The 23,464-nt window shown below is 45.1% G+C and overlaps 1 protein-coding gene across 4 annotated transcripts in view; it reads left to right on the top strand.

Annotated features, from left to right (window-relative positions):
• Positions 1-16,410, top strand: part of LOC143490778 (chemokine-like protein TAFA-1) — a 145,218-nt gene extending 128,808 nt beyond the window's left edge. Inside the window, exons 4-6 of one of the 4 annotated variants that reach the window (XM_076989233.1) lie at positions 8,869-8,993; positions 9,729-9,796; positions 15,741-16,410. In XM_076989233.1, coding sequence (XP_076845348.1) covers positions 8,869-8,993; positions 9,729-9,755 — 152 coding nt within the window. In that variant the 3' untranslated portion in view covers positions 9,756-9,796; positions 15,741-16,410. Of the gene's footprint in view, positions 1-8,868; positions 8,994-9,728; positions 9,797-10,973; positions 11,856-15,740 lie in introns of those variants that run through there. The other 3 variants (XM_076989234.1, XM_076989232.1, XM_076989235.1) reach the window with 3 other exon arrangements.
• Positions 16,411-23,464: the final 7,054 nt, after the last annotated feature.

The following is a 23,464-nucleotide window of genomic DNA, read 5'->3' as shown; positions in this document are numbered from 1 at the left end:
TCATTGAACATACATCAAAACCAACATTTAGAACCTCTAACCTACATAATTTCATCCATGTCAGTTGTTTCGGATTTTGGCATCTAAGTATATCATATAACATACATTATATATACTTAATATACTTAACAAATACTTAATATAGCATATAAAAATATATGTTAATACTTTGCCCACTGTTCATGTATTTAAAAATATTGCACTGCATGTGTAGCTCATGACTCCGCCCTGTCCAGCCTGTGACAGGGAAGCAACTTTTTGAACATTACACAACAATATGACCTCTTTCATTAGAAATGATATACCAGCTTTAATAGTTGAACACTTGTCAGTGAACTATAAGGGCTAAAACACAAAATCGTTAACCGTAATCAAGGTAAAATGTTCAATTAATCATGATATTGATTTGCGTTCATATCGCCCAGCACTAGCTTGACCTAGATGTTGTCAGCTTAGTGCCACTGGATAGCCATCTAGTGGCCACAACGGCAGATAGCAGATTTCCCTCAAAATGTCAAAGATTTTGACATTACTTCAAAATCATTTAATAGCATTTTTGGGATTTTTTTACTGACATTGCAGGAGACAAAGGTATCTGAATGTGGACATGAAAAAAAAAACCTTTTATTTCTGCTGATCAGAATTCTTAGCGGGAAGAATTGCACCCACGTTGTTAATTCGTGACCATAACTGGTCTACATCTGCCTGAGAGTCGTTTAAATTCCCATCTCTGCCTTCCATTGACATGCAACGACCTCTGGCTGCCTTAGCCTTTTGCTGATGGCAGTGTGCACGCAAGGTTAGTAAAGTTAGACTGTATGAAGTGTACAGTACTCCGTAACACTTTATGTTGATTGGTCTCTTGTAGATGATCAATAAACTCTCAACAGAATGTCATGAATCAGGAAAGTTTGTATGCAATCACAGTGAAGTTTATCACACCAAGCAGTGCTCCCAAAGGGAAGAGTGCGGGGTTGAAATGCCAGCGATCTGAGCAACACAGCAGGAATCAGTAATGGAACTGTGGAAGCAAGGTCAGTGAGACTGGGTTAGCAAGGCCTCTCTTCAAGGTATGAACACCATGAAATAGCCGTGTGTGAGAGTCCTTTTGTGCCTGACTACAGGGAAGTGAACATCTAGCATTGAAACTTTATTTATATTAAGTCAATGTATTACTGATATGTTACATGAAGTAGACTTCATATGTTGCTTTCATGAAGCAGATGCACGTTTGAAATTCTTACAATATTGATTTCTGCCCAGCTTCACTGGCAAAGAATTTCTTATAAGAATTTGTTATATTTATATATATAAGTGGAAATTGGTGCTAGATGTGACATGTTGAATAAACAGAAACCCCTGTTCATCTACACACGAGCTCAGGTTACAGTCTTTCCAGCACACATATATGTCTCACACAACGCGAGCGCGCATGTAATCAGTGTATGTTACAACACCGTGAGCGGTCCTCATCTTCCATGCAGACAGCACATGGCTGTCCCCTCCCCTCCACGCTTTTCATCCGACTTCTCCTCCTCTATTCCCGCCGGATTTTGCTTGCTCCTTCATCTCAGGTATCACTTTGCAATTTTCAATTTCAAGTGGATTTGGCATTCAGAAGGTTGAATGAAAGTGCTGCTGTGACTGGTTTGCGGGCGAGCAGGCTGGCACACGCTTCCTCTCGCAGGGCCGGGAAACAGGAAGCGTGGATCAAGGTGCGTCAGGGCAGTGCTGACGGCAGCAGCTGCCAGTGGGATCGTTCCTTGCTTTGGCGCTCCCAGAATGTTTTGTGCCAGTTGCCACACACAGTAAAGTTTGATAATCCTGAGGCAGCGTTTTAATGTGATGTTGACCTGGGATGTGGTGTAATGTGAACCTATAATAAATGGAAAGTAAGTGAAAATAAACAGGATATAACCTGTGTGTGTGTGTGTGTGGTGTGTGTGTGTGTGTGTGTGTGTGTGTGTGTGTGTGTGTGTGTGTGTGTGTGTGTGTGTGTGTGTGTGTGTGTGTGTGTGTGTGTGTGTGTGTGTGTGTGTGTGTGTGTGTGTGTGCGTGCATGCGAGAGAGAGAGATGTTTTCCTCTGTGCAACGGATTGCATGGTCGAGCCAGAAACAAGCACATAGTCGAAGGATAATTAATATGGTTAACTGGCAGAAATGGAGCAGACACATCGCCCACAAACGCTACATAAAGCACAAGGCAGAAAGGTCCAAAAGGGGAAAACAACAACTCAGAAACAGGTTAAAACACCAATAGACAATTAAGTGTAAAACCACAAAACATATAACAACATGACAACATTAAAGACCCACACTAAGACAAGGAAACAAAGAGCATTTATACACAGACTAATGGATGCTAACTCAACATGTGTGAAACCAACCTAGGGCAGGACGAACCAAAGCAAGATGCAGAACAGGAACTGAACTAAAACAGTGAACACATGGCACGTGTCACCGTGGGAACCGTGACACTGGGGGAGTGGCTAAGATGACATGCCCAGAGTCTTTGATGCATCTTGATGTATGTAGCTGTTTGAATTGTTTAGTGTGAAACACAGTATGTGTTTAAAGAGGAGCTATTCTTAGAGTACAACAACTCACCTGAGTTTTACTCAGCTAACAGTTTTATGATGGAGAGGAGGAGCATTAAGGAACAGGCACGCAGAAGGAGAGAGAATCAGAGAGAGAGGGAGAGAAGAATGATTACCACACGTGTGTCTCGGGGGAGCGAGGGTTCAGCGCGTAATGAACTTTGGGCTGCAGAGTACAGCATCACTCCACCTCACCTCAGTCTAAGGTCGACTGGGAGAGAGAGAGTTAGAAAGAGTTAGGGAAAGGGAGAGAGAGAGAGAGAGTTGGGGAGAGGGAAAGAGAGAGGGAGCAGGAGGAGAAAGGAGGGGGAGTGAGTGATGAATAACAGCAGATTGCTGGAGTCTCTGTGGTGGTTATTAGGTCCAAATGTAGATGGGATCCAACAGAGGGTCTGGAGTATTGAGCTTGGTTTGAGAGGTTATGGATTCAGAGAGAGAAAGAGAGACAGAGAGAGAGAGAGGGGAGAGATAGAGGAGAACCAGCATACATACTTGTCTTTTGGATGGCTTACTATGTAAATAGCATCACACAATCCCGTCAGCCCAAACAAAGCAGCAGGAAGCAGTTCCAACCAGTGGTAATTAGTTCTGAAGTCTGGATATATCACTGCTCTGAGGTCAGGGCGTATCACTGTGCTCTGAGGTCTCTGTGTATCACTGTGTTCTGAGGTCAGGGCGTATCATTGTGCTCTGAGGTTGGGATAAATCATTGTGCTCTGAGGTCTGGGCATTTCACTGCGTTCTGAGGTCTCTGTGTATCACTGTGTTCTGAGGTCAGGGCGTATCATTGTGCTCTGAGATCTTGGCGTATCTCTGTGTTCTGAGGTCAGGACGTATCACTGGGCCCTTTACCTATGCAGTTATATACACATTCCAGCTAAAGTGCATGTTTGTCTGTAACACAAGCTCAGTGTCAAACTGAGGTGTGTAAGAAGTGACACGGCTGAGTCCGACTCTAACTCTCATTCTTCCAGCCGACACTTGTGCACTGACTAATTGTTGCCCTGTCACCTGTGTAACTGAGATCAGATGGGAAGCGGGTGAGGTCACGTTAGTGGGATGGAGGTGCTGCAGCCGTCCGCACCCTGCAGTGCCCCGTCTGACTCACCATGCACTCGGCTCTGAAGCACCCAGATGGATGACAACTCAAAGGCAGCGGTGCAGGGCAAATGTACTGTTTACCCATTTTCACTAGAACGCATTGTACTGTGACTAGCGCAGAGGGACTAGCCCAGTGGTACTAGTGTAGGGGCCTAGTGCAGAGGGACTAGTGTAGGGGCCTAGCGCAGAGGGACTAGTGTAGAGGACTAGTGCAGAGGGACTAGCCCAGTGGTACTAGTGTAGGGGCCTAGCGCAGAGGGACTAGTGTAGGGGGACTAGTGTAGGGGCCTAGCACAGAGGGACTAGTGTAGGGGGACTAGTGCGGAGGAACTAACGCAGAGGAACTAACGCAGAGGGACTAGTGTAGGGGGACTAGTGTAGGGGGACTAGTGTAGGGGGACTAGTGCGGAGGAACTAACGCAGAGGGACTAGTGTAGGGGGACTAGTGTAGGGGGACTAGCGCAGAGGGACTAGTGTAGGGGGACTAGTGTAAGGGGACTAGTGTAGGGGGACTAGCGCAGAGGGACTAGTGTAGGGGGACTAGTGTAGGGGGACTAGCACAGAGGGACTAGTGTAGGGGGACTAGTGCAGAGGGACTAGTGTGGAGGAACTAACGCAGAGGGACTAGTGTAGGGGGACTAGTGTAGGGGGACTAACGCAGAAGGACTAGTGTAGGGGGACTAACGCAGAAGGACTAGTGTAGGCAGACTAGCGCAGAGGAACTAACGCAGAGGGACTAGTATAGGGGGACTAGTGTAGGCGGACTAGCGCAGAGGAACTAGTGTAGGGGGACTAGTGTAGGCAGACTAGCGCAGAGGGACTAGTGTAGGGGGACTAGCGCAGAGGGACTAGTGTAGGGGGACTAGTGTAGGCAGACTAGCGCAGAGGGACTAGTGTAGGGGGACTAGCGCAGAGGGACTAGTGTAGGGGGACTAGTAGGGGACTAGTGTACAGAGACTAGTGTAGGAATCTCATAGGCTCCTCCTTAATGAGTGCTGGAGTCTGTAACCAGCCTGCTGATCACGTCAGGGTCTTTTTTTTTCGTTTTCTGAAAAATCTATATAACTATATGCAGGCCCGTTGACAGTCTTGCTGAGGCCCGGGACAATAAAGTTTCATGTGCCCCCCCCCCGCTTACGTCATTTGAATTTTCTCTGTAGCAGACAATCCTTGTGTTAGGTCATATAGTATATAATATAGCCACAGATCAAAGCTGTGTCTGACAGCTGACTGGTTTATACTTGACGTGGCGAGCGGCACCAGGGTCCGCGCTGCGAAAATTACGTAATCGCAATGGCACCGAACGTGCGCGAGGGTCTCGCGCGCTGTTGATTCGCGAGGTCGTGCACCTCTCGAATTTTGTAACTTCGCGCGCGCCGCGCCTCAGCGCAATGAACAAAGACACGTTTGCAGGGTTCATACACCTTTACAAGGTGGAATTAAAGCACTTGTACGTCACTTTAAAGGTCCATTTCAATATTTCCCTGAACGCTAAACTTAATTAAGTTAAATATTTATACATATACTCGAAATAATTCGCTTTTTATTTACATTATTTAATGGTTGTTTATTTTTCAAAACGCCCAATATTAACGTCTTCACATTCTCTCATGTTTCGTCCTGGAATTACATTTGTTGTGAAACGAAGTAGTACTTTAGCCTAAATTCCAGCACTTTTCAAACCTGGAACACAATGCATTAAAATACATTAAAATTCGTCAGGTAAATGTTTTTTCTTTCTTTTCTGCCTCCAGATTTCTGTTTACTTTAACTATCCTCCACTGTATTTCCCGCTGTTGGGCGGGTACCAGCTGGTTACGGTCGATGCTGGATCAAACCATTTTTCAGTGGGAGGCGGGGGTATATGCACTTAATGGAAAATATGCAGATAGGTAAAAAAAAACATATATTTTAGCCATTGAGCTTATTTTGAGTACAAAATTTTATATTAATGAAAGATTTCAAGATTATTTAAAATTATAGACTTTAAATAAAAAATAAATAGCTGGGCTCTTTGATGGGCCCCCCTGGCCCTGGGGCCCGGGACAACAGACCCGGTTGTCCCCCCCTGTCGACGGGGCTGACTATATGAGTTAAATAGTGTTTATATATGTGTTTATGTATGACACTGAGGAGCTTTGAGAGTCACAGAGCTTTTAGAGAGCTGGAGACGTGGAAACCGAACACAGGCTTGAAGCACAGAAGCGTATTCTCCGCCTCTCTGACTCCAGACACAGTTGGGCTTTGGAGTCTGTTTGTTGTCTCTTCTCAACAAAACACTGCTGTAGCATCCGACCCAAATGCACAAACAAGCACACACGCATAGTGATTATGGCTTACGGCTGTCTAACAGAGCATTAAGCATTAATGACTCAAGTGATTCTAATGGAAGTTGAGATGGACATATACACATGCATACACACACACTCATACACACATTCAATATAGGTGTCAATCCTCAGAAATTATGCTGATTTAGTCTGCTAAGTAGCAACGTGATGCTCTCCCAAACCCCATAAACAATTCAAGTACTTGTAGTAGTGAGATCACACACACTTACACTCATGGATACACTAAATGCTTTAGTGATTTGGTGATTGGAACACTTGAAACTTCAACATTATTCAGTTTTGAGGCTCACGGGAAGCATTTTAAAATACATTAGCAAGAGACAAATAGTTTTAATTCGAGGACTGAGGAATGTGGCAGTGAAATGTAATATCATGACCGATAATGCAGAGTCACTAGTGTCAGTGCAGACACAAATTCATTGTTCAAATTGCATAGAGGACTGAAAAGCAATAAGAGAGCAACATGAATCACTCCAAGTTGTTTAGTTCTAAAATGATAAACATTTTTTATTCTACTTGCAGATGATATTGTGATCCCTTTCATTTTTAATTAAACCACCTCCATAGCTTTAAAGCACCAACCAGTGCTGCCAAAGCTTTACTTTAAATGTCATTCCATAAAGTGCTGCCACCTCCTATTGCCCTACAACCTCCACCTCCTGTAGCCCTACAACCTCCACCTCCTATAGCCCTACAACCTCCACCTCCTATAGCCCTACAACCTCCACCTCCTATAGCCCTACAACCTCCACCTCCTATAGCCCTACAACCTCCACCTCCTATAGCCCTACACCCTCCACCTCCTATAGCCCTACAACCTCCACCTCCTGTAGCCCTACAACCTCCACCTCCTATAGCCCTACAACCTCCACCTCCTATAGCCCTACAACCTCCACCTCCTATAGCCCTACAACCTCCACCTCCTGTAGCCCTACAACCTCCACCTCCTATAGCCCTACAACCTCCACCTCCTATAGCCCTACAACCTCCACCTCCTATAGCCCTACAACCTCCACCTCCTATAGCCCTACAACCTCCACCTCCTATAGCCCTACAACCTCCACCTCCTGTAGCCCTACACCCTCCACCTCCTGTAGCCCTACACCCTCCACCTCCTGTAGCCCTACAACCTCCACTTCCTGTAGCCCTACACCCTCCACCTCCTGTAGCCCTACACCCTGCACCTCCTGTAGCCCTACAACCTCCACTTCCTGTAGCCCTACAACCTCCACTTCCTGTAGCCCTACAACCTCCACCTCCTATAGCCCTACACCCTCCACCTCCTATAGCCCTACAACCTCCACCTCCTATAGCCCTACAACCTCCACCTCCTATAGCCCTACACCCTCCACCTCCTGTAGCCCTACAACCTCCACCTCCTATAGCCCTACACCCTCCACCTCCTATAGCCCTACACCCTCCACCTCCTATAGCCCTACACCCTCCACTTCCTGTAGCCCTACAACCTCCACCTCCTATAGCCCTACAACCTCCACTTCCTGTAGCCCTACACCCTCCACCTCCTGTAGCCCTACACCCTCCACCTCCTGTAGCCCTACAACCTCCACCTCCTATAGCCCTACACCCTCCACCTCCTATAGCCCTACAACCTCCACCTCCTATAGCCCTACAACCTCCACCTCCTATAGCCCTACACCCTCCACCTCCTGTAGCCCTACACCCTCCACCTCCTGTAGCCCTACAACCTCCACTTCCTGTAGCCCTACAACCTCCACCTCCTATAGCCCTACACCCTCCACCTCCTATAGCCCTACAACCTCCACCTCCTATAGCCCTACAACCTCCACCTCCTGTAGCCCTACACCCTCCACCTCCTATAGCCCTACAACCTCCACTTCCTGTAGCCCTACAACCTCCACCTCCTATAGCCCTACACCCTCCACCTACTATAGCCCTACAACCTCCACCTCCTGTAGCCCTACACCCTCCACCTCCTATAGCCCTACAACCTCCACCTCCTATAGCCCTACACCCTCCACCTCCTATAGCCCTACAACCTCCACCTCCTATAGCCCTACAACCTCCACCTCCTATAGCCCTACAACCTCCACCTCCTATAGCCCTACACCCTCCACCTCCTGTAGCCCTACACCCTCCACCTCCTGTAGCCCTACAACCTCCACTTCCTGTAGCCCTACAACCTCCACCTCCTGTAGCCCTACACCCTCCACCTCCTATAGCCCTACACCCTCCACCTCCTGTAGCCCTACACCCTCCACCTCCTGTAGCCCTACCATCTACTATAGCCCTACAACTACGAGAGCTGGAGTTCTATCCTCCCATAGCCCTACTGCCTCTTACAGCCCTGTTACCATTACAGCGTTGCTACCATGGGCAGTCATGGTCTGGTGGTAGGGAACCGGTCTGACCGGAGGGTCATGGGTTCGATTCCCAGGCCTGAGGCCATGACTGAGTTGCCCTTGATCAAGGCACCTAACCCCAACTGCTCCCGGGCGCCGGGCTAGGGCTGCCCACCACTCTGGGCACGTGTACACCACAGCCCCCTAGTAATCACTAGTGTGTGTGTGTGTGTGTGTGTGTGTGTGTGTGTGTGTGTGTGTGTGTGTGTGCTCTAACTGCACAGATGAGTAAATGCGGAGGACAAATTTCGATTGCGGTGAAAAATCACAATTGACAAAATATGGCACATTTACATTCTGTATAAAAAAATTTAGTTATCAAGCAAATGTGATTGTGTATATCTGTATATATATGTATACACATATAAATGTGTGTGTGTGTGTGTGTGTGTGTGTGTGTGTGTGTGTGTGTGTGTGTGTGTGTGTGTGTGCACATAGCCTCCATTGTAATTGGGAAGTGGTGGTGTGAGATGGAGCCATGTTTGGAGGGGGAAGAGTGCAAGACGCTTCCAGATAACTCAGGATGGATGTGCTCCTCTGGGAACAAGATCAAAACCACCAGGGTGAGAATTCTGAAACCTGTTGCATCTCTCTCTCTCTCTCTCTCTCTCACACACACACACACACACACACACACACACACACACACACGTGTGCACACACACACACGTGCACACTCACACATTTACAAGTGCTTTAATATATACTTTACTCACTTTAGTGAGTAGCTCATGTCCTTCATGCAAAAGCACTTTTCACTCAACGTGCTAAAACCAATAAGAGGAATCAGATTATTCTGAAACAAAGAGAACAAGACAGAGAGGGTGGGCTGCACCCCACACACTTGCTCTGTATTTCCTCACCTGGTTGAACGGTCCCAAACTCAGCTAAAGTGTGCCTCGCCGTGCCACGCTGCTTCGCCTCACAGTCACCAAGGTAAGATTTCTCATTCTCATCTAAAGTACAAAGAGAGCACTTTGATTAACTGATCAGTTGTTTGTCTTGCCTAGACTCACAGTGTGACAATCTACAGTAAGAAGCAGCTAAGGAATCAGTGGGTGGAACGTCTGCTAGTGACACTAATTCTAAACTTTAACTCGAGCTAGTTATGACCCGACTGGGGGCGGAAGTGGGGCGGATGTGACTCCGCCCCTAGAACCGGCCCTGAGCCCCTGCAGGCTTGCTTAACTGTTTAAATGATTAGCAAGCGTGACACTCTCAAACTGCACACCCTCCACCTGCATAAACACCTGCTGTCTTTGTTTGTTTTTTTTCTCTCTCTCCTCTTTTCCCAACAGAACACCCAGCCGTATTCGCCTTTCTAGCTGCGGAGGACAGGTGCAAGGGCCAGATCTCTCGGCTCAAGGTTGGCGCCTGTCTCCACACGATCATAACTACGCCTGTGTCAGGCTCTCTGCTTATTTAGAACCACCTCTCATTAACCCCGACACACTATAAAATAATTACAGACCTGCTGTCTGCGGGGGGGGCAGGTACTGTAAGGCCACGATTCCCCTGTCACTGCAGTTATAGATGCACAGTGCGCACACACACACACACACACAGACACACACACACATACCCTGCAACTATAATTACTGCAGACAAGTCAGGCTGTTTTACAGTTTGTTAAACTTGTTTGTTATGTCTAGTTTCATGCTACACAATCAGAATCATAAAGTAAGACCTACAGACACACACAAACACACACACACACACACACACACTTTCTTTCTAATATGAATTGAAATTTACATTTGGAATTTGTTGTGGGTTCTTCCTGGGAGCATGAATGTAATTTAATTAATACATTAATATATATTTACGTGTGTTGGTGTGTGTTTACGTGCAAGCATGTGTATGTATGAATGTATGTGTGTGTGTTTGTGTATGTGTATATGTATGTGTGTATAAATGTATATTACACACACACACACACACACACATATATATATTATGTATACATGTATATATACATGGACGGAGCACTATGCAGTGGGCAGTCCCTGTTCTTTTTGCTGTGTGAGACTCTAGCTGAGATTCTTCCCACTGGGAATCTGTCCAATGGCCTTGGAAGTGCCATGGGGCTCTATAGAGAAACTCTCCCCACAGATCTACCACACTGGTGCTTAAGCAGGAGTCTCTCCCCCAAGCACAGACCACCGTTAGCCCCAAGCCACGCTTGACTAGACACACTAAACGTGCCAAACGCCAACCACTTCATCCGCAGGTCTCACTTTGCTGTGAATAAAGCGTGCCTACAAACACACACGTTTATGCACAAGTTCACAAACACTCACACACTTGTTCACTCGTGCACACGCTCACACAAATTCACATATGCTTTGTGTTTCCTTCTTAGACACGTGCATGCATGTACGCAATGCACACGCGTACACAAGCGCACACAGACACACACACACACACACACACACACACACACAGAATCTCTTTTTTTAATTAGTATGTAAGTAGTATGCAGCCACAGCAAGTGAGTACCTGACATTCTTGTTTTTTCTCTTTTTTTTCTTTGTGTCTTTCAGAAAGGGAGCTCTCCTTGCCTGAACCCCTAGACAAGGCAGGCCTTTTGTTTGAGGAGGGCACACAGTGAGAAAGAGAGGGAGGGAGAGAGAGAGAGAGAGAGAGGCTGCCAACCTTCCGGTCAATTCCCACTGCCCCCCCCCCCCACCCCCACCCCCCCATTTCCCTGCCTTAATAGATCAGTTCATAATGCGTCACCAAAATCAATTACATAATAAAAGAACCTTTTTTGCCTGTTGAACAAATTTTTTCTGTTCATTTTTTCCTGTTTTTTGAGCTGCCGTGGAGTCAGCATTCGTGTAAGGGCCATACCATATAAGGGTTGTTTTAGACTTCCTGGACAAATGGGATGGTTTGATATTTGTTTTTGTTTTTAAAATGTTTTTCTTTTTTGTTTTTTGCTCTGCAAGGCTTATAGTACATTGACGCTCCCTTTGGTAACTGTGAATCACTACCAGAAAGGATGTCTTCTTGTTCTCCAAGGATTCCAGATATACAGACGTTTACATGACGACGGAATATTCTATTGTCCAAACACTCTATAGGTGGACGGGCCCTGATGCTGAGCTCATCTTCCAATCAGAATTACTGCTGCCGGACCACGTGGTCTGTCTCACAAGACTTTATTTGAGGGCACACGATGGAAAGAATCCCATCTACAAGTCTTTTCAGAGCAAATGTGACCTGCACTTAATGAAATCACAGCAAAGCTGCTTCACACATTGAAACTGAATTTAGAAAAAAGAAAAGAAAGAAATTCATCTAACTGTCAGTCTCAAAAATGACAACAGCTGTTCTTTTGGTGATCGGTGCTCTCCAGAGAGTGTCTGCTACCATCGTCTCTTCTCCACCTGTCAATGTCATATTAAATCGATCTTGACACATTCACGCTGTCTGTGGTCTTTCTGTATGTTTCTACACATTGAAAGGTCAGAATTACATCCCTGCATATTGCAGAGAGAGATAGAGTGAGAAAGAGAGTGAGAGAGGTCCTCCGTATGGCCCCTCCCTCCTGATGAACTGTCCTTGGGCTGTTGCCTTCAGCCCTGAGACCGGGCGGTGTGGGAGGGGCATGACTGACATGCGATTACTGAATTAGAATGCAGGAAGCACATGTGGGCCTGTGCTCCTCCGGCCGAAGCCTGCAGTGGGCCGTCAGCACAGCTGGACAGGTGTAGTGGGGAATGAAGATGCTCGAGAACACCTGAGCAGGCAGACCATAAAATACAGTTTGCTGAGACATATAGTGAGTGTATGAGAGATAACGCTCTTTGGATTTCAGTTAAATACAGTGCACTGTACTTCTGGGTATGCTTTACTGGTACCAATAAGGAAAATTCAAGTTATTAAAATGAAAGGAACTCTAAGGAAATGTGATGCCATTTTGAGTAAAATCCAAGGTTGTACAGGTAGATGAAATTGCTCAAATCGTCTGAACAAGCTTCTTATAGTGTGTAGAAGATTAGCTCACTTTTCTTCAGGTTTGGCACACCTGGGTCTTCTTCTCAGTCTTTCTGCCTTTGAATGCTACACTCACACTAGATTGGACAGACTGGTCAGACTCCTGGGCAGGAGCAGAGTGGTCAGTGTAATCAGATTCCAGGCCTGAAGCAAAGTTGTCAGACTCCAGTCTGGAGCAGAGTGATTAGTGTGATCAGACTCCAGCCTGGAGCAGAATGGTTAGTGTGATCAGACTCCAGCCTGGAGCAGAGTGGTTAGTTTGATCAGACTCTAGGCCTGGAGCAGAGTGGTTAGTGTGATCAGACTCCAGGTCTAGAGCAGAGTGGTTAGTATGATCAGACTCCAGGTCTAGAGCAGAGTGGTTAGAATGATCAGACTCCAGGTCTAGAGCAGTGTGGTTAGTTTGATCAGACTCCAGGTCTAGAGCAGAGTGGTTAGTTTGATCAGACTCCAGGCCTGGAGCAGAGTGGTTAGTTTGATCAGACTCCAGGCCTGGAGCAGAGTGGTTAGTGTGATCAGTCTCCAGGTCTAGAGCACAGTGGTTAATATGATCAGACTCCAGGCCTGGAGTTGAGCGGAGTCCATATGGCTCACTGGGGGTTTTAACACAGAACACTCCTTACAATGTTACATGGTGAATCAAGTGATCTTAGAACCAGGAAAGCACTTCTTTGGACCACTTTAGGGTTCCAGGAGAGCTGATGTATAACAAACTACCAGCTTAATGCTCAGTTACAGCCTGTGAAGCATTCACCATGTTTTTCTGTCACTGTGATGAGGACCAAAAAAGTGAAGTGAACAGCTAGGAAGTGCAGACCTGTCATCCCAGTGACAGCCACTTGAGGGAAAAATACAGAGGAAAGGAAAACAGATTCTTCAGTGGGAGTGGCCTCTTCTGCAGGTAGCAGAAGAGTAGACAGTTCGGCACTCAGCCGCCCTGAAGAGTTTTACACTGAGAACGCCTCTGACATAATCTGACGGAACTATTGAAGAGTTTTACACTGAGAACGCTTCTGACATAATCTGACGGAGCTATTGAAGAGTTTTACACTGAGAACGCTTCTGACATAATCTGACGGAGCTATTGAAGAGTTTTACACTGAGAACGCTTCTGACATAATCTGACGGAGCTATTGAAGAACATTTTCTTTGGAATCAGAGTTACACAATGGAATCCCGTGTCTGAGAAATATCTGCTGTGAATACCTCATGAGTATAAAGCAGTTTTTTTTATAGTCTGTAATAATATAATACATAATAATGATAGTTCTTGTCTTTATATAATTTCAAACGCACTGCCAACAAGCATGCTGAAAGAAATTTGATATGCACGTAGAAGTAGAATGTGTGTGTGTGTGTTTGTGTGTGTGGTTGGTTCTTGTGCCCAAATCACAGTGTTACGCTCTCCTGAAGCATATGCAGGTTAGCAGGGGACTAAATTAGGTGCTGCAGTGAGTGGCTTGCTCTGGGAGTGATGCATGTTGCTCCCTGTGGAAGTCGTCAGGGCAGATATGACAGGCAGTCAGACCCAGAGCACTGGAGGGCTTGCCCAGAGATGATGGACACCACCACCCCCTCATAAGACCCTGCCTGGGTGTGATGACAGCACATCGGGTAGAACTCTCGCCCGACAGCTGCCAGTTTTGTTGGGGCAAAAGGGGCAAGGGATTGGCAGAATGTGCTGTTCTCTCTCTCCCTCTCTCTGTCTCTCTCTCTCTCTCTCTCTCTCTCTCTCTCTCTCTGTCTTTCTCGTTTGCACCTGGCCACGTTGCACTGCTCGGCGAGCAGAGGAAGTGTCAGTGTAGGCTGGGTGTGCTCAGGGCAACGCCACAGGCTGGAGACTTTAATTAGCCTCACCAAGTTCTGGGCCCTAATACCCAGAGTCTCCCATACCCACACACACACACACACACACACCATGCTTATTTCAACCTCGCCCAAAGCCCCCTCACAAGCCCTGAGAGAGCAAGAGAGAAGAGAAGTTAGAGAAGAAGCAGATGGGGACACAAAGTGATGGATGGAGAGGACAGTGGGTGTGGGTGGGTGGGTGTGGGTGTGGGTGGGTGGGTGTGGGTGTGAGGGTTTGGGTGTGGGTGGGTGGGTGTGAGGGTTTGGGGGTGAGTGGGTGTGGGTGTGGGTGGGTGGATGTGGGTGTGGGTGTGAAGGTTTGGGTGTGGGTGGGTGGGTGTGGGTGTGAGGGTTTGGGGGTGGGTGGGTGTGGGTGTGGGTGGGTGGATGTGGGTGTGGGTGTGAGGGTTTGGGGGTGGGTGAGTGTGGGTGGGTGTGGGTGTGAGGGTTTGGGGGTGGGTGGGTGTGGGTGTGGGTGGGTGGATGTGGGTGTGAGGGTTTGGGGGTGGGTGGGTGTGGGTGTGGGTGGGTGGATGTGGGTGTGAGGGTTTGGGGGTGGGTGGGTGTGGGTGTGGGTGGGTGGATGTGGGTGTGAGGTTTTGGCTCTGTATGGGTCTATGTCATCATATGCAAGGATGGCTCCTAAGGACACGATGTGCCGTGTTTTCGCGTGATGATAGAGGCGCCAGATTGACACTGGAGGACCATTTGCTCACGGACATGCCTGCCGTGGCATGAACATCAGAAAGTTTGGCACAGACCTGAGCTGGGATGAGCAGCGCACTGATGTGGGCCTGCAGAGCAGAGAGCTGCTTCGCCAGCAGAGGTCTGAGTTTCCCTCTGTGACCCCGAGAGATTCCAGAAGGGAGAGGAGGCAGGCGGAGAGAGAAGGAGGGAGCAAGATGGAGAGTGTCTGAACAAGTAACAGACCTCAGAGACAGAGGGAGGAGATGAGGCGAGGTGGAGGAGAGGTGGAGGAGAGGTGGAGGAGAGGTGGAGGAGGCTCCGTTGATGCTGCTGATGTCTTTACACTAGAAAGTAACCAGGGAATATAAACCGAAGGATGTGAAGAAGAAGCCTGTACAAACCCACTCTGCCTGTGCTCTTAATTAATACCCACTCGGATAATCTGGAGAACTGTGCGCAGTTTTGTCACACAGCCTCAGTGTTCCTGACACCAGGCCCTGCGTTGAGGTCCTGCTGGGACACCAAACCCACACGATGCCAAACACGTTAGAGAGCCGCCTCACGTCAGCCTGGGCTGTTCACAGCAGCTGCTTGCTTGTTAGAAAATGGGCAATGTGAGAAGCTTTTTCAGAAACGCCTTCATGGTGTTATACATCATGAGCTTCCGTGACTAAAAGCATGTGTTATCTCTCTCTCTCTCTCTCTCTCTCTCTCTCTCTCTCTCTCTCTCTCTCTCTCTCTCTCTCGCTCTCCCTCACTCCCCTGCTGTGCAGATTCATCCGCGGACCTAACCCAGAGCTCTCCCATCAGACTGCAAATGACTGTCCTGTCTGTCACAGTGGACTAGGCCATTCCATCAAAGAGCGCTTTGACTGGCGTGAGACGTACAGAAGGACAAGCTTTCCTTGGAGAAATAGGACAAGATTCTGCTGGCTGCATGCCAAGGATGTTTTCGCTCTTTCTTTTTCTTTCTCTTCTTTTTTCCAAGAAAAGGCAGTCCAAGGCCATGATTGATTCCACTTCACATTCCTCCTCATGAAGCCCCCCCACCTCCACCCCACACACATCCTCCAAGCAGTTACTCTTGAGACAGCTTAGCAGCCTTATTTAGAGGGTTAACCCAATATCTGAAAACACTGCCCCCCACCCAAAAAGGCAAAGTGGATGATCCCGCTATAAGCCGTGGATGACTGAGGAGAGGATCGTATTGGATTAGTGACTCACTGGAGAAAATGAAGTGAAAATCCATTAAAGATTTTACCCACGTCTCTTGGTCTCCCCTTTAAATTTGGGGTTCTGGATGCCGGGAAGGGGATCACACACACAGACACAACATACAACCCTTTGGGTCAAGGGACAACTGTCAAGCCTTGACCTCCCCTCTCAAACTGGTCTCTTTTTATCTGTCGGCATGCTCAATGTACTTTGTGGGAGCTTTATTGATTTTCAGAGTAACTATGTAAAGATATATATATATATATATATATATATATATATATATATATATATATATATATATATATATATATATATATATATATATATAATGTAAAAGAGAAGTCATATGATGTTATAGAAGATCATCTATAACTGCACTGTTGAGTTTTGTCCCAGTGATATTACCACCCAGCTCCATCCCCCATCAGGGGACTGTCTACTGAACACATTCCTCCCTGAACTGACAGTATAAGACAGCTGCTTACAATAACCCTTAACCAAGCAGCCCATCAGATCTATAAAAGTGTTATCCAGTGTAACATATAGAGATTCATCTTGGCACCAGAAAACGCTTCAGCACAGGTTGTGTCCTCAGTTGTCTGTCACTGAACGGGCCTGTTTGGTGATAAGTCCCGGTCCTGTTCCTCAGTTCTCTGATGTGGTTGGTTCTGGGAGTAGAGATGGACCTGATCCTGCTAGTTCTTCTGAGTCTCGTGCAGAGTATGGAGCTGTTGTAGAGGTTGACGTATCAACTCTGGCGCAAACAGAATTATAGTAGTCTGGTAGATACACGTGCAGTCTGGTCCGAATCTGGTCCGAATTAAAGAGAGAACAACAAGAGTTTCCTATACTTTGTGTTTCTCTTTATTTCTCTTGATTTCTCTCTTTGTTTCTTCTGTAATGCTCTAATGTGTCACCTGTCCTGTGTATTACTGCCATGTTTATGAGGTCTATTAAGCTGGCTTTGGAAATTATGCACTTACGCAAGGAACATCATTTCAGATTTGTACCACACTGATTTTAATGGTCATTATTCTGTTTTTAATCTCTAATCTTTGTTTAACCTAAAATATTTGTCCATTTATGTCATTTATTTCCTTGTGTCATGTACGTATAAATGACTTATTTTGCATGTCATTAATCAAAGATTAGATTTAATTGAAATTATCTTTATTCACAGGCTCTGAGTCACCCCTCCTTCCTCAAAAAGACACTCACACACACACACACACACACACACACACACACACACACACACACACACACACACACACACACACACACAAGACTCCATTCAGAATCACAGGCTTTGGATTTCTTCTGTGTCCAATCACTACAAGCCCACAAATATTGTTTAACAAAGTTCATTGCTTAACAAAGCCACTTACAGCTCATTGTTTTTCAAGTATTTTCCATCATATGTGTGGGCTATACATATATATCACAGCACAGTCACATCATCATCACATGATCTCATCATCATCATCATCATTTCTTTATTGCCAGTGTCGCTTATGCCTGTTTTCAAGAAACCCACTATGTCAGACAAAAAAAAAACCCCTCAAACTGCTGATTGTATCAAGCGCCTTACCCTCCTGTTATAGTTATTCATGTGTGTGTTCACTCATCCCTCTTCAGTGAACTGGTATTAATCATTTAATCATACAGGGGAGGAAAGACTCAGCAGTATTTATGCCAACGAGTGTTTCCGGCTGTCTGGTCGCCGTGGGCTGTGTGATTGACAGGTGTGGGCATCCTCCTGGCTGTGTGCCGAGAGCCGCGTGCCAAGTGATGAGTGTGCTGCCTCCTTCACTAGGAAGTTTTCTTTGTTGTGGCTTTTTTTGGTTTCTTTTTTTTTCTTTTCTTTGTCATTTGCTGTTTTTTCTACTCAATAGGGTTCAGAGGAGCTCTGACACTGTGCAGGTGTTCCAAATGCACACAGAACATCACAGCTCCGAGTGCAGCTGTTTAGACTGACAGAGCAGGGAGATGTACTGCTAATACACGCACGTGGGAGAAGTCGGGGACGTCGTCCTGGTCCGGAGGTGGAGGTGTTGTGAGAGAGGCTGATGGGTGGAGGACGGGCCCTCTGAAGCGGGTAAAGCACGACGGAGGCAGGCAGGGAAGGTCGGCTGGATGTGGCATGGAGAAACTCCTGTTCCGGAGCTGATGAGAGCGGCCATGCGTCTCCCGTTGGGCCTTCGCCAACACGCCAGGGAAACTTCAACCAGGTTCTGGAGGCTCACGTGGAGGATGCAGTGATGCAACACCACCGTCTTCAGCCCTAATTGGAAAACAGGCTGACAGCAGATTCCCCTCTTATCCAGCAGTATCACTAATCTATATCGATGTTTCCATGAGATGAGAGTTTAAAGCCGATTGTATACACTCATCCATTGCTCACAACATTCCAATAGAAGAAAGGGCTTGGACGCACTGTATTGTCATTTACCACCAATCAATAAATATTGATTTTCTTTTCTTTTCTTTTTTTTTTTTGCTGTAATATAATCACACTTTCAAGCTTTTTTGCGAGGCAAATTCCTGAAGCTCTGTGTCAGTGAAAGAGCTTTTGTATGATCTTACAATCTACATTTTTATAATAAGTGGTGCAAAAATCATAATAATTTTGATTATAGCTTCACCCAGTGCAAATATCTATTTCCAGACTGGTTTGAAACTAGAAATGTTGTAAATGGGTTCATTTAAATAACAGTTTGAAAACTGAACACTGAATTAAAACTGTTCTAGCTAAAATAGACACTGTGACTCAGTGAGAATTACATTGTTATTACGTGGCTTTCTATTAGGGCAGCAATCGTTCTGATCAGCAAACTATAAATAGTAAACTGTTATGAGTATAAGTTCCTGAACACAAATTGTTCATGACAAATAAACTACTTGTCTGGTGATGATTCTAGAGACATACTTCACAGCGAAATTACTAACCAACCCACGCCTGTCAGAATCCATGACGATGATAATGGATACTGGTTCAGGTTCACTTTATCCCCTGCGCAATCCACAAAAATGAAGAAAACTCCGCAGCATGAGATAAACGTGCGATCAATCACAGTGCTGTTGACTGGCTTCACGGCCTACATGACAGCCCCCCCCCCCCCACCCCCACACCCCCCCAATTATGGACGACATAACGGAGGCAGCTCTCGCCCCTCGCAACAAAAATTCACACATCCTGTTTAATAGGGAACAAATTTCCCCTGGCCTCTGGGTCGTCCTGGGAACAGCTCAGATATTAAAAACTGCCTGATGTCGCTGCCGGAGCCTTACGTTGTGATGGAGATGTTATGGTGTTAACCTGCTTTCATCTTATGGCAACATGCTGTAATCCTCCAGGGGTTCTTGTGCTCTTTCCCCTGCTTAACTGATATTGTATATGTAACGTTGCATACGATTCTGTAACGTTGCATACGACGCAGGAGCAGAGGAGGACACAAATGCAGAGTAGAGCACACTTTATAAAAGACTTTACAACTCACGTGACAGTATCACATACAACAGCAAACATCCAGACAACGCGAAGACAGCTAGGCATAATGAACAGAGTATACATAGATTAGACCACTGACCACGGACAAGTATCACGAAGAAGGACAAAACACATAGAGCATACAGAACGACAAAACAACGTAATGAACCACGAAGACAGACAGTGAACAAGGAACCTAAATACCATTACTAACGAAGACTAGACAAGATACAGCTGACAAGAGTTAGTAACAAAACAAATCACAATGAACTATTCATGATTGACACGGAAGGCGGAGCCAACTGTGACAGTATAAACCATCATGGTCATCAGTCAGCCGGCTCGGTTATGGTTTAATAATGTCTGTCTTCTCAGCACTACCTGGTGAATCCAAGCAAGCTGTGACTCACCTGCAGTCCTTGGGATGGCTGTTGTGCCACACTAAGATTTGCATAAAGAGATAATGTAGAAATTGCATACAAGTGACAAGTGAATCTGTGTTCTAAATATGAAATTTCTAAAACAAATTCTAACTGAAATAAAGTTTTTTAAATCAAAGTATATTTTTCATGATACCTAACATTAGATTTTTGTTAATTTGTTTGCTGATTTTCTATTCTGGTGTTCTCAAGAAAGATAGCATCTCAACATTCCCCTTAATAAACAATAACTTCATATTTTGGCATTTAAAATATGAACACAAGCTTTTTTTTCATCCTGGCAACTTGACAAATTATTTGTGATTTAATTATCCGCACAAATGTCTAATGGTAAGCCCAACAGCTGTTGTAAACAGTGCAAGTATGGAGAGCTCTCTGCACACTCATACAGGCATGTGTCTACTGCTGAAAGAACTGAACTGCTGGATGTCAGTGTTCAGTGTTTTACCAAGGTGATGTTATAATGAATCTGTAGGAGATGGGCAGGTTGGTTGGAATTCTATAAAATGAAATTAAAATAACATTCATGAACCACCCCCCCCCCCCCCCCCCCCCCCAAGGTGATGTCATAATGAATCTGTAGGAGATGGGCAGGTTGGTTGGAATTCTATAAAATGAAATTAAAAGAACATTCATGAACCCCCCCCCCATACCTTTTACTATTTATAGACACAAAATATTATAACTACTTCTGAGATCACTGACAATGTACTGAATTGCCATGTAAGATAGCAGGGGTGTCATTACTTCACTCTCTAAGGGGCCCAAGCACTTGCAAGGAAACATTAGCAGTCCTTGTACACAGTTTGTGTTTAGGTCATTTATCATGCAAATGTATAACTGGAGCACGGGGGTGGAAAGGGCAGGTCAGACAGCAGGGGAGGTACATTTCACCTCTCTAAATACACACCTCTGGAGAAGGCAAGTGCAGTGGAGAAAAACGATCACATTTTTAAGTAACAAAGGACACACCATCTCCCCAGAGTCAGAGACTTTCCAGCCCAGTATCCCTGTCACGTGTCATAGGAACAAAACGTCAAGCTTGCTCTCTCTGTCTGTCTCTGTCTGTCTCTCTCTCTCTCCCTCTGTCTTTCTCTCTCTCTTTCTCTCTCTCTTTCTCTCTATTCTTCTTCTCTTATCTTCAACATAGACAATATCTGAATGTGAATTAGCAGAATCAGATTGAGCAGTAGGCTTACAGAGGCAGAAGTACCTCAAACACAGGACACGGGCAGACATACGGGATATGGACAAAAAACAGGACAAAATATGGACAGACGGGATACAGACAGACAGGATATGAAAAGACAGATAGGACATGTACAAACTGAACAAGCTGTTTTGTTAGTAACATTTTAGGGATTACAAATTTGGAGATTTCAGAAAATGTGAAAATATAATTTGTAATTCTAACGAGGCATCTGTTGGTACAACATAGCACAAATAGACCTGACTGTAATATTACACTATTACACTGCATTTCATTTCTGACAGTAGTTTAAGGAAGGAATGTTTATGGGCTTTTGCAAACACATTTCCTGAAGCAAATGGCATTTGTAATTTTATTATGCTTTCAGAAATGAAGAAAGGTTGTGATAAAAACACTCTTTTACAACAACAACCCTGATCTCAGACTTCCAGGTAGAGAATCCCTTAGCCTACCATAGTAACTAACGACAGTCTCTATTAAAGAATAATAATTTAATAAATCATGTACACATTTACAAGAATATACATACATTATGGTTATAAATGTAGACGTCTGAGTTGTTGAATGGGTTGCGCACAGTGAATTTATTCCAAACTAGTGCATCAGACCTCAACCTTTGACATTACAAACAAATATAGATGATGATGGTATGTCTACATTATGAATGACTAAAATCCTGAACATTTAAACAGACATAAACAGCACTCTGCTAAATATTTATTTACAATCCTGGTACATTGTGGTTTTCAGTCTTGCAATTACATATTGCATATTGCAGATGATAATGCAAAGACCTTCCAGTAAGATAGTATTCATAAATAAAACTCTCCAAGGCTCTCGACAGCCATAACAAAGAATTATTGAAGGTTGAATAAAGGTTAATTAAAACAAAAACAAATCAGTCTGAAAACGAGCAATGCTGTGTGCATTCCGGTGGAGAGATAAATGCTTATGGTGGCTCTGTGAACAAAATCTAACTGTTGTTACTCTGATGGTGCCCAGAGAGACTTCATCATAGCTTTCTTTACCAAGGTTATCCAAAGAGCTCTAGCATAGGCCCAGTGCAGGACAGTAGATCACAGAGAATCTGGAAACAGCCTGAGATCAAAAATCCTTTGTTTTATGTGTTCAGAACAATTAGGTGACCAGAACATTCAGAGTTGTCCAAACATACATATTTTGGTGGCATATGACTATAGTGTTGTGTTAGTACATCTTTATCTCTATATCTCAATGTCATAAAAAATAGTTTGGATTATAAAGAAGAAAATGAGTTGAATTTCATAGTCATTTATTCATAAATCAATTGTTTTTTTATACAAATAACAATATACAACTTCTATATATACAACTTCTACACAGAGATTAGATTATTCAAAACTATTTAACAGTTGAAATATTTAACTTTATACATCCATCTGGAAGATGAACACCTGATGGGAAGGTAGTTTTATAAATCAGCACATTTAATTTGTTCATTCTGTTGTCCCAACTAGCTTCTAATTATAGTGTTTTGGGCACAGTGTCATTTAAGAGTTGATACCATATGAGGGTCTAAGACTCCAAGATCATTCTCCCTGTCCACATCACTCAATTCTTATCCGATCCATTTACCAACTCCATTCCTGCATTTACATTTGCCTATATGATCTGCATAGTTGAGTTGAAAGTGTACCAGTCACAAGAAGGCAGTGATTAAAGAGGAAGACTCCGACACCTAATAAGAGATCTAATTAAGAAAGCGAATAAGGTGTCAGTCCTCTTTCGCAGCACTGTCAGAGGGAAGATTAATCGCTTGCGAGGCTAATATGATTTGTGACAAGGACAGGGATGACCTGGTAAGTCAGTGAAAGAGAAGAGCAAGCCCAAGAGCATCAGACATTAATAAAACATGAGAGGGAAGAGCAGTATGGGAGTGAAGGCTCGTGTCTGGGTGGGGCAAGAGGCCCCGGGCTGATCTGGCGCTTTAAAGCACACAAAGAGCACTCGAATGACCCACGAGTATGCTTAAAACACACGAGTGCATGCGCAACTCAAAAAGCGTGCTACAATTCCCAGGAAATGGCTGAGAGCAGACTTAATCTGAGTGTTCTCTCTCTGTAATCCCTTGGATGAGTTTACAAGTCGGGTGGAAATTCA

The sequence above is a fragment of the Brachyhypopomus gauderio genome, unplaced genomic scaffold (assembly GCF_052324685.1).
Source record: "Brachyhypopomus gauderio isolate BG-103 unplaced genomic scaffold, BGAUD_0.2 sc66, whole genome shotgun sequence".
NCBI lineage: Eukaryota > Metazoa > Chordata > Actinopteri > Gymnotiformes > Hypopomidae > Brachyhypopomus > Brachyhypopomus gauderio.
The sequence above is the reverse complement of the archived record's forward strand: the minus strand, read 5'-3'. Positions and strand labels throughout refer to the sequence as shown.